At 35.9% G+C, this 14,169-nt stretch overlaps 1 protein-coding gene, 1 long non-coding RNA gene and 1 other non-coding gene across 3 annotated transcripts in view; all 3 read left to right on the top strand.

Moving 5' to 3' along the window:
- Positions 1 to 1,035, top strand: part of LOC108190371 (uncharacterized) — a 1,582-nt gene extending 547 nt beyond the window's left edge. The window contains exon 2 of the long non-coding RNA XR_001799541.4: positions 892 to 1,035. This is a non-coding gene — a long non-coding RNA (uncharacterized lncRNA). The remainder of the gene's footprint in view (positions 1 to 891) is intronic.
- On the top strand, positions 605 to 722 carry mir10d (microRNA 10d). Its single transcript, NR_030002.1, has one exon. It is a non-coding gene; the product is annotated as a microRNA 10d (primary transcript).
- A 4,276-nt stretch (positions 1,036 to 5,311) lies between the features above and the next one.
- mtx2 (metaxin 2) lies at positions 5,312 to 13,542 on the top strand. Its single transcript, NM_212575.2, has 10 exons — positions 5,312 to 5,693; positions 6,030 to 6,077; positions 6,257 to 6,303; positions 6,422 to 6,494; positions 8,248 to 8,324; positions 8,396 to 8,488; positions 10,228 to 10,266; positions 10,624 to 10,749; positions 10,842 to 10,918; positions 13,089 to 13,542. The coding sequence occupies exons 1-10, from the start codon at positions 5,654 to 5,656 to the stop codon at positions 13,291 to 13,293; spliced, it is 825 nt and encodes a 274-aa protein (NP_997740.1). The 5' UTR covers positions 5,312 to 5,653; the 3' UTR covers positions 13,294 to 13,542.
- Positions 13,543 to 14,169: the final 627 nt, after the last annotated feature.

Consider the following 14,169-nt stretch of genomic DNA (forward strand, 5'->3'; position numbering starts at 1 on the left):
TGAAATAATTCAGTAAAATGTTATACTATATAGGCTATTAATGTTAAAATCATTCAGTTAAAATTTTATACTTTTTTTGCTTATAGTTTTTGAGTAAACCTTGTATTCTTATTTCTTTTGTTAAGGAACCATTTAGATCTGAAAGCGCGAGGGTTCTCTTAATTTACTACCTTACTGCATTGCGGCGAGGAGAGAGGGAGAGAAAAAAAGAGAGAGGGAGGTCGAGAGAGACAGAAAGAAATTACATTTTCTTTTATAATAGGTTTCTCAAATAATTGACTAAAAATATCAGGCATATATGGATGTGAAAATAGAAAATAAATTAAACTTGAAACATTATAGGCTATTTAATTCAGCACTACTTTTTTATTTAGCCCTTATGTTTTATTAGTCGAAACAATAGATATTTTTTTTCAGATTTTTATTTCACCACTGAATCTGCTTAATTGTTTTATTTTTTATTTTTACAGGATGAAATCGATTTTTGAATGCAAAACATTTTTGGCGACGCCTTTTCATCCTTTTCTCCACTTTAATTATATTTTTCTGTGCGCTGCTGTGCTCTTTTTTTAGATGCACCATCCTTTAAAACTAAATATTCATCTGGAAGCTTTGTTCCGTCGTCTATATATACCCTGTAGAACCGAATGTGTGTTTACACAGCAAATTCACAGATTCGGTTTTAGGGGAGTATATGGACGATGCAAAAACGTCTGCTTTCAAAATTAAACCTTTTTTAAAATTGCTTTCCAATATATATTTTTTTAAAAATAGAGCACTATGTCCTAGTTTTGTCTTACATCCAATAATTTTCTATAAGACACGGATAGGTCTTTAATGTGTTCTGTTTAACTGTTGAATTCCAGTTATTTGCCTTTTCTTTCTTTTTAGCGAACAGAGATGCCGAGCGCCGCTCAATCCCGGGGGAAAAATCAACAGGACTAAAATGCATGCACTTCTCTAACAATGAGCTAAAATTGTCTTGTAAATGTTTCTGAATGTATATTGAGATCTAATAAAAAGACAGTGTACAAACGTGTTCTTTATTATTTGTTAATGAAAACATAATTAAATAGCCTTATTTATCATCATATTAGCTACTATAAATATAATAATTTTGTTAATAGTTTATATTATTATGTTTTGTCATATTTTACTATATATACTCATATTAGCCTGTTCATACTATTAACATTTGCAATACAAGATTTATTACTACACCTTAGTTTGAATCATTTTATTATAGTCTAGATAGCCAATTATTAATTTCTTACAAAGTTTTCCTTATTAAAACACTAACATGTTCAAATTGACCTTAAAATAATAAGAAGAATAAGGCATTACTGTGGTATAACATTATTGTAGTTTAACAAATCTTTATTGTGGATACACTAATTTCACCAGATCTCTCAAATCAAATGAGAATATAAGCATAATTGGTATAATAGCGCCAAAATGTTAAAAAGGCATAATATTACTGTGTGCGTATCATTTCCTTTAAAAGAGCAATTTAGATGCGGCTCACACACAGTAGAAGGCGCGCGCGCGCTCTGTTGGCCCGCGCACATGATTTACGGCACGCGCGCATTTGTAATGTGACCATAATGACCGCTTGCAAACACCTGCTCATCCACTATAAAATACATTAGCACATGAATACTTCAAATATATACACACAGAGCCGGAAAATAGTTAGTGTTACGGTTCCGAAAATAATTAAATCGAAATGCTAATAATTCATTCATTCATTTTCTTTTTGACTTAGTCCCTTTGTTAATCAGGGGTCGCCACAGTGGAATGAACCGCCAACTTATCCACCATATGTTTTACACAGCAGATCTCCTTCCAGCTGCAACTCATCTCTGGGAAACACCCATACACACTCATTCACATTCATACACTATAGACAATTTAGCTTACCCAGTTGACCTGTAACGTTACCGCATGTCTTTGGACTGCGGGGGAAACCGGAGCACCCAGAGGAAACCCACGCAAACACGGGGAGAACAGGCAAACTCCACACAGAAATGCCAACTGACACAGCTGGGGTTTGAACTAGCGACCTTCTTGCTGTAAAGCAATTGTGCTACCCACTGCACCACCGTGCTGCAAAATGCTAATAATAATAACAAAATGTGACTTAAAAGTTTTTAGGAATAATAGCATAACATTTTAAAAAGCGTTTGCAGTAAAAATGAGGCCGTTTTTAATACCAGAGATTATTTTACAACAAGGAGATGACAGACTCTTTTTAACATTGGTGAAATATTGGTCACGTGAAGGCACCCGCAGCCAATCACATAATAGGTGCGTTCGACTTCATGCAGCGCTGCGCAGATCGATCGAAATCTGTCTTAAAGCGGTGCATTCTGGTTAGAAATCTTGTCCGGATTGATGCTGCGCCGACGCCACGTGACTGTCACATGTGGCATCAAAGTACCGCGACAGCGCTCCGAGATCAGACGGCAAACTCAGACCGTGCAGCTTCTGAAGAGCGACTGCAGGAGCTTTGATGACGACACCGATATTACACGATTGGCCAAGTTCACCACATGACAACAAACACGTGTATTTCGGGTTTATAATTGGACAAATTCCGATTCAAAAGTTTCAAAACAAACAATTCACTTTTCACACCCTCTCTATCCTGTACACATCTTGCTTATTAAAAGACTACAAATATTTTACTGCAGTATCATCTTTTGTTAAATAATCTGGTTATAAAGGTTAGCTTGTTTGCACAGGTTTATTTTTTAACTTTTTTATACAGACTATTTACTGCATTCATCTCCATGAACGATTTAAATGATATATTTTAGTGTATATTTTAGTGAATAACCTAAATATGAACTCAAATAAGTCTTACAGACTTGAAATAAGAAAATCATCATCATTGATCCTGCCCCCCTAAAGCTCTCTTAACAAATTAAAGTAAAGAACTATTTTATTAAATAATTATAAAATGGCTTTATTATTATAATATAAATATATATTTTATTTTCTGTCTAGCAGTTTAAAGGCTACCTGCTCTTTCTGGGAAACTTCTACATAGCTCACTTATTTTACCTTTTGTTCTTTTCAACACAATCTTTTTGGATTAAAATGCTTTTTTAAAAAATTCATTCATCATCCAAAATAATGTCATTTATTAAGACCTAATCAAAACACCTTGTTTTGCTTTTTACATGGGAAATTTTTATATCTATAAATGTACATATATGTAAACCCTTTTTTAGCAGATTCAAACAAGAAGTATTAGCCTAAAGATTGATGTTTAACTCCTAGAATTTATGCTTATTGCTTTGTATTTAATAGACCTGTTCGTTTTTATGTTTATATTAACCTCTCATTTCCTCTTATTTCTCTCATGCATTTGTTATATATTTTATTCATAATTCTCTCTTATTGTTTAAAAAGGAACTACAGTTTGAAGAGCCTGTATTCTGTTTTATTTGTAAATGTTTTGTTGTTATAAATAAAAATAACAAAAAAATATGATGACGCCATGTGATCGGTCATCATGACTGCAGCAACTTTGAGTCCCGAAGTGTCCAGCTGTCCGTCTTGACGGCTCCGTTTTCAACTCCGCCCCGCCTGCGCTCGGCTAATCTCGTTGATCACCGGCTGCAGCTGAGCTTCATGTCGAACGCACCTAGTGTCCTCTGGTCTGTTTCAGCGTTAGCATTAGCATTAGGCTCGTTTGAGGTGCGCCTCGCCTTGGCTGCATTGTAAACGAGAGCAGGCGTGCGCAGTAAGAGGAGGGCTCAAAAATTACATCAGAAGTCGGACACCTGCTGAATCTCGCTGTTTAGCCACCTGGAATCGTCACCAGTGGCGGAGATCTCGTTCGCGTTTTTTTATCGCAGACGAATGACCTCATGAAAAAATACTATGGTGATTTATAGTAAATATTATTGCATTTTGAACATGTTTTTTCAGTATTGGGTTATGTTTATAGTTGTTGTGATACCAGAGCAACTATAAAATTTAAATAGGCTATTTTATAACATGGTTCAAAAGCACTACAGTATACATTACTATAGTATTTTTAATGTGGGAGTGGATGCAATAGAAATATCACAGAATTACAGAAGATGAACAGCTCATTAACTAAAAGGGTGTATTTAAAATGTAATTCTGTATATTCAACAAACGTTAAAAGAATAACAAAATAAACAGCTTATACAGCAAGAAAATTTTCAAGAAACCTAATTTGGCTACATTATAAATGAAGGAGCTATAGCAAGATGCTTTTGAGTGACAAGTCATGACAAATGTTTGTTTGACAAATAAATTCTTTGGGGGTTAATTATATTGACAAGCTTATTAGGTCTATATAAACTGCTTTTACTCCAGCCAGACTAAAATAAACAGCCCAAGACTTTCTCCAGAATAAAAACTATTAGACTGTAGGAAAAACTGTGAAAATGTTCTTGGTCTATTAAATATTACTTTTGATTTCACATACATATACATATACGTGTGTGTGTGTGTGTGTGTGTGTGTGTGTGTGTGTGTGTGTGTCTTGTTTACTACACCCTTTTCACTTCTCATACACTGAAAAAAATTATTCAAAGATGATTCCTTGGATTTACTCAATTTTTTTACGTTAAGTGGTTGTAAACAATTTATTTGTGTTGAATTTAAACAAACAAATTAAGTTGAACATTATTAAACTTAATTTGTTTGTTTAAATTCAACACAAATAAATTGTTTGCAACAGTTCTTCAGTGTATGAAACCACACAAAGATGAGGCATAATGACAAAACAGTCTCATTACCTTTGTCTGAATATATGTATATATTGGATTGACTTTCATTGAATAACGCTGCATAAAAATTACAATACAAAATTCACACAAACATACAAAAAGTGAAAATGACAACAAACAGGACTTAAAACTCAGAGAGAAATAAAATACAGCACACACACATCCTAATGATTTATTAGTAACATTTAGTTATATTGGATAGGTCACGTTATGTTTTACAAAGATGTGTTTTGTTTTTGTTTGTGTGTAAATCTAAATAAATAACCATATGTAATGCTCTTTATGACTTTTTTTAAATTATCAACGAAAATACAAAAAAAAGGTATTCAACAAATCCAGGTATAAACCTTAGTAAAACAAGATAATAAAGTGTAATGTGTCAGTCTCATCCAATCAGCATTAAGCTGTGTCGTCAGCCAGTCGTTTCCCATCATGCTTTTGGTAACGCAGTCTTTTGAGAGCAACTGCGGCCGACTGCTTAATACGAAGTACCCGCCTCGCGATCGCGAGAGTTTTTTGGCGCACGTCAGCGTGACATCAGAGCGAGGCGAAGGCAAGGCGGACACATTTCTAACCGGCATGCATCTTGCGGTGATCACCGGTGATCGATTCTGCGCAGATTTTGGCCAAGTCAAACGAGCCTAGTATCTGTTACGCTTTTTTACTTAATGGTTTGCAGGCTTGCCTTTCCTTTAGCTTTGTTCATATTGCGTCATCAGAAGTGGAGGAAGGTGATTGGACAGGAACCAGGAAAAACCTCGGTTTGACGTCACTACACTGGGACAGGAGCTTGCTTTGCCCTTGCGTGTAAAATTGATGTCTGTCTGAGTTTTTGGATCAGTTGTTGTGCTTACATTACAGTAGATTTCCTCTGCGCTGTCATGTCTCTCGCTGCAGAGGCTTTCGTCTCTCAGATTGCAGGTAATGGTTATGCTTGTATAGTTGTGCTGGAGATGAGCTAGATGATGATTTATTTTACGCACAGTCATTTCAAATAACGAAATGTGTATAACAGTAATGTTAAACTAACCAATACCTCTGGTCGTGAGTTTAAACCGTTTATTATTATTATCTACACAGCAGCCACAGTTCTTTTCCATTGCAGTTTGTTTGCTAGCGTCAAAGATGTGAACGACAGCTCAATAAATGCTTAATAACGACGTGAAATCATTCAGTGTAACTTGCTAAGTTATTTTTGAAATGTTGTTTGTGAAATTGTTGTAGTTTGTCAGCCATTTTATTGTATTTCTGTTGTAGCTGCTGAGCCATGGCCTGAAAACGCTGCTTTATACCAACCTCTCAAAGGTAACCAGAACTGACACCAAATAACATTATTAGACATTTGTCTGAACATTTGTCACGTTTAGACATTTGTCTTTTGACATTTAAAACTACTAGTGATAAATAAATTAGCTGAATGAGCGCATATGTATGTATGAATGTAAGCTCATTAATGTGTTTTGCTAACATTTGTTTATTTTCAGAGGATCAAATCTTGCTGTCAGATTCTGCGTCCTCTCTAGCTGTTCAGGTGAAAGCAGTGCTGCGATTGTCCTGTCAATTCACACGCTCACAGACATACACAGTAAAACTTGAAACTGAAATTTTTGGAAATATATATTTTAATGGGTCATGATACTGTTTTACAGACATTCCTGAGGATGTGCGGTCTGCCAGTGCAGGTGTCATGCCGTGCCAATGCTGAATACATGTCACCATCAGGTGTGTTACTACATCTTCTCTACTGCTCTATGTCAGCAGCAAGGTCAGAATTTACATAGAGGGTGGACCTCACCTCCCAATCTCAAAATAAGTGCATTGTCGACACATAGGCCTGTGCAAGTAATCGAGAAACTATTTCAATATCGATTTTGGCCTCCAGCGATTATGAAAATACAGCAATCGAGATCAAAGCGAGAGTTTTGTTTTGTTTGTATCATTTAATTCTGTTGCATTAATCCTTTGCTTTTATATAACTGACAGTTTATTCATTCATTCATTTTCTTTTCGGCTTAGCCCCCTTATCAATCTGGGGTCACCACAGCAGCATGAACCGCCAACTTATCCAGCACATGTTTTACGCAGCAGATGCTTTTCCAGCTGCAACCCATCACTGGGAAACACACTTATTCACACACATGCACTACGGACAATTTGGCTTACATAATTCACCTATAATGCATGTCTTTAAACTGGGGGAAACCGGAGCACCCGGAGGAATCCCACGGGAACATGCAAACTCCACACAGAAATGCCAACTGACCCAGCCGAGGCTCGAACCAGCGACCTTCTTGCTGTGAGGCGATCATGCTACCCACTGCGCCACCATAAAGCCTCCATTGACAGTTTAATTATGTTTAATGTTTCAGAGGACTTGTTTGCTCATCACTATTATCAGTTACCCGACTGTTCTGCTGTCATGTTAGTGTTAACCACATATAAACCATATTTACAATAATTCATACTGCCTAAATCCCTCCAGGATTGTGCGAATCCAGTGGTTGTTAAGATTAAAAAAAGAAAAATGTTCTGTTTGTGTAAAAGATGTTTGTGTATTTTGACAGCAAAACACAAGAATGAAAGCACATGGTTTGAGTAAAGCAATCACAAAAGTATCTTTTTCATTTTAGGGCCAAATATACACTTACCGGCCACTTTATTAGGTACACCTGTCAAACTGCTTGTTAGCTCAAATTTCTAATCAGCCAATCACATGGCAGCAACTCAATGCATTTAGGCATGTAATCATGGTCAAGACAATCTTCTGCAGTTCAAACTGAGCATCAGAATGAGGAAGAAAGGGGATTTAAGTGACTTTGAATGTGGCATGATTGTTGGTGTCAGATGGGCATACCTGAGTATTTCAGAAACTGCTGATCTACCTGGATTTTCATGCACAACCATCTCTAGGGTTTACAGAGAATGGTCCCAAAAAGAGAAAGTATCCAGTGAGTGGCAGTTCTGTGGGCGGAAATGCCTTATTGATGCCAGGGGTCAGAGGAAAATGGCCAGACTGGTTCGAGGTGATAAAAAGGCAACAGTAACTCAAATAACCACTTGTTACAACTGAGATATGCAGAAGAGCATCTCTGAACGCACAACACATCCAACTTTGAGGCAGATGGGCTACAGCAGCAGAAGACCACACCGGGTGCCACTCCTGTCAGCTAAGAACAGGGAACTAGGACTACAATTTGTACAGGCTCACCAAAATTGGACAATAGATGATCGGAAAAACATTGCCTGGGATATTTTCTCTGCACACTTTGGACCCATTTGGACTAATTGAGCATCGTGTCAATGCTTGTTTGCAAAAGATTTTTTGTTCCTTTTAACAAAAAAAATTTTTTTGTATCGTTTACTTCGTGTATCTTTTTGGCCATCTGTTTATTTTATTAAAAACAGTGATCTTTTATTATCTGGTTAAATGTTAAAGCTTGTATGTTTTATATCGTCTCTTATTTTCCTTCATTAGGGAAGGTTCCTTTCATCCAAGTTGGAAATCAGGTCGTGTCCGAATTGGGGCCGATTGTTCAGTTCACAAAGGCAAAGGTAACGGCATCCCTCAGCTTCATATGAATATGGGAATGTTTGGCTGTTGGCTGACGTTATGCTGTCCACAGGGTCATTCTCTGAGTGACGGGCTGGATGATGTCCAGAGGGCAGAGATGAAGGCTTACATGGAGTTGGTCAATAACATGCTTCTGACCGCGGAGGTACAGACCTGCTGCAAACATCAATTTGGTTAAAAAGTTGGCTTGAATTTATTTTAAAATGATATTTATTTCCGCAACCACAAAGCTGAACTATTCTGAAGGCTGTTTTGGTGCTTTTCATTTTTTTTTTGTGGATACTTAAGGAAATGGTTCATCCAAAAAATCCACTTGTTTCAAACTTTTTTGAGTTTCTTTCTTCTGTTGAACACAAAAAATATATTTTTGTATTGGTTTTTCCTACTATGGATGTCAACAGTTAACTTTGCATATTTAAAATATCTTTTGTGTTGAAAAGAAAAAAGAAGGTGACACGGTGGCTTAGTGGTTAGCACAGTCGCCTCACAGTAAGAATTTCGCTGGTTCAAGCCCTGGCTGGGTCAGTTGGTGTTTCTGTATGGAGTTTGCATGTTCTCCCTGTGTTGGCGTGGGTTTCCTCCGGGTGCTCCGGTTTCTCCCACAGTCCAAAGACATGCGCTATAGGTGAACTGAAGAAGCTAAACTGGCCTTAGTGTATGTGTGTGTGAATGCAAGAGTGTATCTGATCTGATTAAAGCTCTTGTTTTAACAACATGCCAGTCAGAGACATTCCATCATATACAGTGCTCAACATAAACGAGTACACCCCATTTTCAAAACGAACATTTTATCTATTTCTTAGTGAATATAGGTCATATATTTTGATGCATTTGAACAAAACCGATTTATTAAATCGATTTATTAATTAAAATAATAGTTTAATCACTGAACATTTTTAGAAACGTTTAGAAAGACTATACATTTAAATTATGCAATATATATATATATATATTTTTTTTTTTTAAATGGCAAACTACAAAATTTCATAATTCTTTTGTTGCTCTTGAATTTTTCTCTTTTAAAATTATTTAATATTTTCCCCTAGCATATACATTTGGGTGTACTAATTTTGGACCATTATCATCAAGTTATTTTGTTGGATTTATCAGAATCAGAATCTTTATTGTCATAGTACAAAATACAACGAGAATTACGTTTGCCCATCCCTTCAGTGCATTCCTAATGGTCTAAAACAACAACAATAATAACAAGAAGAGATAAAAAAAGAAGTATAAAGACAACAACAATAATTATAATACTTGCATGCATGGAAAGTGGCAAGTGGATTTTTAGCAGCTTTCAAGTTAAAAAGTATGTAAAATGTTGGCCAGAAAGCCATCAAATTTAATGTCCGTTCATTATTTTCACAGCCCCGAGATATGTACTATTTCAGTCTGTTTGTTTGGACTTTTATGCTCCTGTCCCGCCTCCCCCTAGGTAACAGTTGAAATAAGGGGTGCGCTGGATGCGATGAGTCCTTCAGGATGCTGCATGCTTTGCTGTAGCACCAGGCTTTGAACAACTCTAATTAGCTTCAGATTTGGCTTCAGTATTGACTAATCTAATGTATATGCACGAATATAATATTATAAAGCTTCTTATTTAAAATATTAATTTAAATGAGAGATTTGTGAGGGGTGTACTCGTATATGCACTACATAAAAATGCAATGAAAGGCTCTGATATAATGTTTTAAATAAATTGTTAATAATTTAATAAATGTTTTAAATAAATGCCTGCTTAAAAATGTAGCTTGTGAACCTTTTTCAATGACACCTTTTCTCATTTCTATGTATTTTATCTTTCCCATAACCATTTTATGGGAAAACAGTTTCACTGCGGTAAACAGTGCAGCCCAATGAATCTTTGCCTCTTCTTTGTAGTTATACATCCAGTGGTGTGACGACTTTACTGCTACAGAGGTATGATTCATGATTCATGTACAAGAATGTCCACAAAACAAGTATAATGCATGTCTTGGTCAAAATAATAAAATTACACTGCAAAAAAACGATTTTTTATCCTTTTTCTAGTCCACATATCATTTTTCTTACCCCACTGGCAGATTATTTAGCTTGTTTTTCTCGTATATTAAAATGGTTTATTGTTTTAATGCATATAATTTCTTAAAGCATGACAATATTTTTTTTTATTTGTTGATAAAAAGCTTCTTGATTTAAGAATTTTAAAGACGTCTGGACTAGAAACCAGATAAAATCGAAGCAATTTTTGCAGTGTGATCTCTTTAGTATTGTTAATATGGTATGTATTATGTTCAGATCTCCAGGCCTCGATACAGCAGCCCCTACTCTTGGCCCCTCAATCACATTCTGGCCTATCAGAAGCAGTGGGAGGTGCGCAGGAAGATGAACGCCATTGGATGGTCTGGAAAGAGCCTGGAGCAGGTATTTGAAACACAAATGAAGTGCAAGTCATTCACTCGCAGTTTGTGCGTTTTCCTTTTTTCCTAAATCTTTTTTTCCTTTCTTGATTTTAGGTGTATGAAGATGTGAGCCAGTGTTGTCAGGCCTTGTCACAGCGATTAGGAACACAGCCCTACTTTTTCAACAAACAGTATGTTTCGAGCACATATAAGTAATATTCAAATGTTTTATTTTAAATTTATAGTTTGATTGAACAAGGATGCATTAAGGGGATAGTTACCCCTTGTGTATTGTTCAAACTGACTACCTTTCTGTTATGTTGGAGGCTGTTTTTGCCCCATTGACTTCCATTATAACAACATTTTTTGATTGTAAAGCCTTGACACTATGCATTCTTGATTGTTGTTGATTTTCCCTGTTGAGAAGAGGTAACACATGTTTTAGATAGGCCTGTGAAAAAAAAGTTTCTGGCTTTTATATGGATTTTTATGAAGTGTAAGAGCAAATTATAGTGTGTGTGTGTGTGTGTGTGTGTGTGCGTGCGTGTGTGCGTGTGTGTGTATGAATACACTTAGTGTGGTTACTATGCTCTGAGAGCTGAGGTGCTTATTTTAATTTTCTCAGACATATCAAGGTAAGTGCACAAAGGTCTCTCTCACACACACACACACACACACACACACACACACACACACACACACACACACACACACACACACACACACAAACACACAAACACACTATTCTTCATATAAAAGCCAGACACTATAGAAAAATGTATGCAATATATATAAAAACAAAAATTTGCTATTAATTAGCTTTTTTTCAGTTTACCAGAAAGAATATTTTTAATTGAAACTTTACTTTATGTACAAAAAAATCAGGCACAACTAAATTAATACATGTGCTACATTCAAATGAAATGCAAGATTACACACATTATTTACTCATTTATTACCTATATTAAAGTGAATATGCTCTGTTTGATGAGACTGGATTAAATTAACTCCATAATTTATTTTGTTATTTAAATTAATCCATTTTCGATCATTATCGTGTTTAAAAGATTGAACACAACATTTAGGTTCTAAATTTTAATCCATTCATTAATTTTCTTTTCGGCTTAGTCTCTTTATTAATCAGGGCTCGCCACATTGGAATGAACCACCAACTTATCCAGCATATGTTTTACACAGCGGATGCCCTTCCAGGTGCAACCCATCATTGGGAAACACCCATACACTCTCATTCACACACATACACTACGGGCAATTTAGCTTACCCAATTCACCTATAGCACATGTCTTTGGACTTTGGGGGAAACCAGAACACCCAGAGGAAACCCACGCCAACACGGGGAGAACATACTCCACACAGATATGTCAACTGACCCAGCCATGGGTTCTTGCTGTGAGGCGACAGTGCTAACCACTGCGCCATCGCACCTCCCATAAATTTTATAGTATTTTAATGGTAATATAGTAAAACTTTAGAATAACATTATAATGATAAAGAATCAAGTGACTGAAGTAATTGCTGCTTAAAACTAACATAACATTTCACAATATTACTGTTTTTACTGTGTATTCATAAAATTATTTTAATAATACAATAGAAAATGCTGAATTAGCATTAATAAATGATATACAACTAGCATTCATTCTTTGTTTATGTTAGTAAATACAGTTGAAGTCAGTATTATTTGGCTTTTTAAATTATTAGCCCCCTGTATTTTTACCCCCAGTTTTTGTTTAACTCATTTAATCTGTCATTCAAATAGCTTTAATATCTAACTTCTAATGACTGATTTTCATTTTTTTGTTAGCCATGATGACAGTTCATAATATTTGAATAGATATTTTTCTAGATACTAGTATTCGTCTTATTAAAGTGCAATTTAAAGGCTTAACTAGGCAGGTTAGAGTAACTAGGCAAATTATTGTATAATGATGGTGTGTTCTGTAGACTATTGCAAAAAATATTGCTTAAGGGGGCTAATAATATTGACCCTAAAATCGTTTAAAAAAAAAAAATTAAAACTGCTTTTATTCTCGCAGAAGAAAACAAATAAAACTTTCTCCAGAAGAAAAAATATTATAGGCAATTCTGTGAAAAAATCCTTTCCCTGTCAAACATCATGTAGGAAATATTTGGAAAAGAATATAAAATTCAGAGGAGGGCCAATCATTTTGACTTTAATTGTAGATCATCTAATGGAACCTTAGTAAAGTGTGACCAGTAAATGCAGGTTTGAGGAGCAGGAAACTACTAATAAACGAATCAGAATTTGCGAACATTATTCAACATCATTCGGTTATCTTGTGCAATCTTTGCTAATCATTCTTCTTTAACCATCACAGGCCAACTGAACTAGATGCTCTGGTGTTTGGTCATCTTTTCACCATACTCACCACACAGCTGACCAGCGACGAGCTTGTCGAAAAGGTGAAATCCTACTCCAACCTGCTCTCTTTCTGCCATCGTATCGAACAGGCTTACTTTAAGGAGCAGGAGCGAGAAGGTCAGTCAGGCTCCTCACGCCATTCCAAAGGCTCTCTACCCTGAGCAGCTCTCGCGGAGTTCTCACATTTAATAAAGATTTGTGAATATTTACAGTGTTCCCGTCGTGTTTCCAAACTACTCCTTCGCCTGTTCATAATGCCATAATGGGAACTTGCCTGTCACAGCAGTAGAATAAGGTTTCTGGTGTAAAATTGTAGTTGATGTAATTTTTTTTTTTGCCACTGTGTGATGCCTTTGTCTGATATGTGTGAATGGCAAGTGCCTATGAAGTATAATAAACTTCAAGATGGACTTTTGGTTGTTTTTTGTGTTGATGAGGATGTTACATCATGCTTAGTCTAGTGTTCTAATATAATAAAAAAAAATTTAATGTAAGTCTCTAATATAACCTGCAGAGGGCACAGTTATGATGTAGAAAAAGTGAATCATAGTCAACAAATAATGTGTATATACTTTATTAGGTACACCTGTCCAACTGCTTCTTTAGGCAACTTTCTAATCATCCAATCACATGGCAGCAATTCAATGCATTTAGGGATGTAGACATGGTCAAGAAGATCTGCTGCAGTTCAAACCAAACATCAGAATGGGGAAGAAAGGTGATTTAAGTGACTTTGAATATGGAGTGGCTGACAATGAGTTCACTGTACTCAAATGGCCTCCACAATCACCAGATCTCAATCCAGTAGAGCACCTTTGGGATGTGGTGGAATAGGAGATTCGCATCATGGATGTGCAGCTGACAATCCTGCAACAACTGCGTAATGCCATCATGTCAAAATGGACCAAAATCTCTTGAGGAATATTTCCAGTACCTTGTTTAACATATGACAAAAAGTTTTGAGGCAGTTCTGAAGGCAAAAGTGGGTCCAACCCGGTACTAGTTAAGGTGTACCTAATAAAGTGGCCGGTGAGTGT

This window comes from Danio rerio, chromosome 6 (genome assembly GCF_049306965.1).
Source record: "Danio rerio strain Tuebingen ecotype United States chromosome 6, GRCz12tu, whole genome shotgun sequence".
In the NCBI taxonomy this organism is placed as follows: Eukaryota; Metazoa; Chordata; class Actinopteri; order Cypriniformes; family Danionidae; genus Danio; species Danio rerio.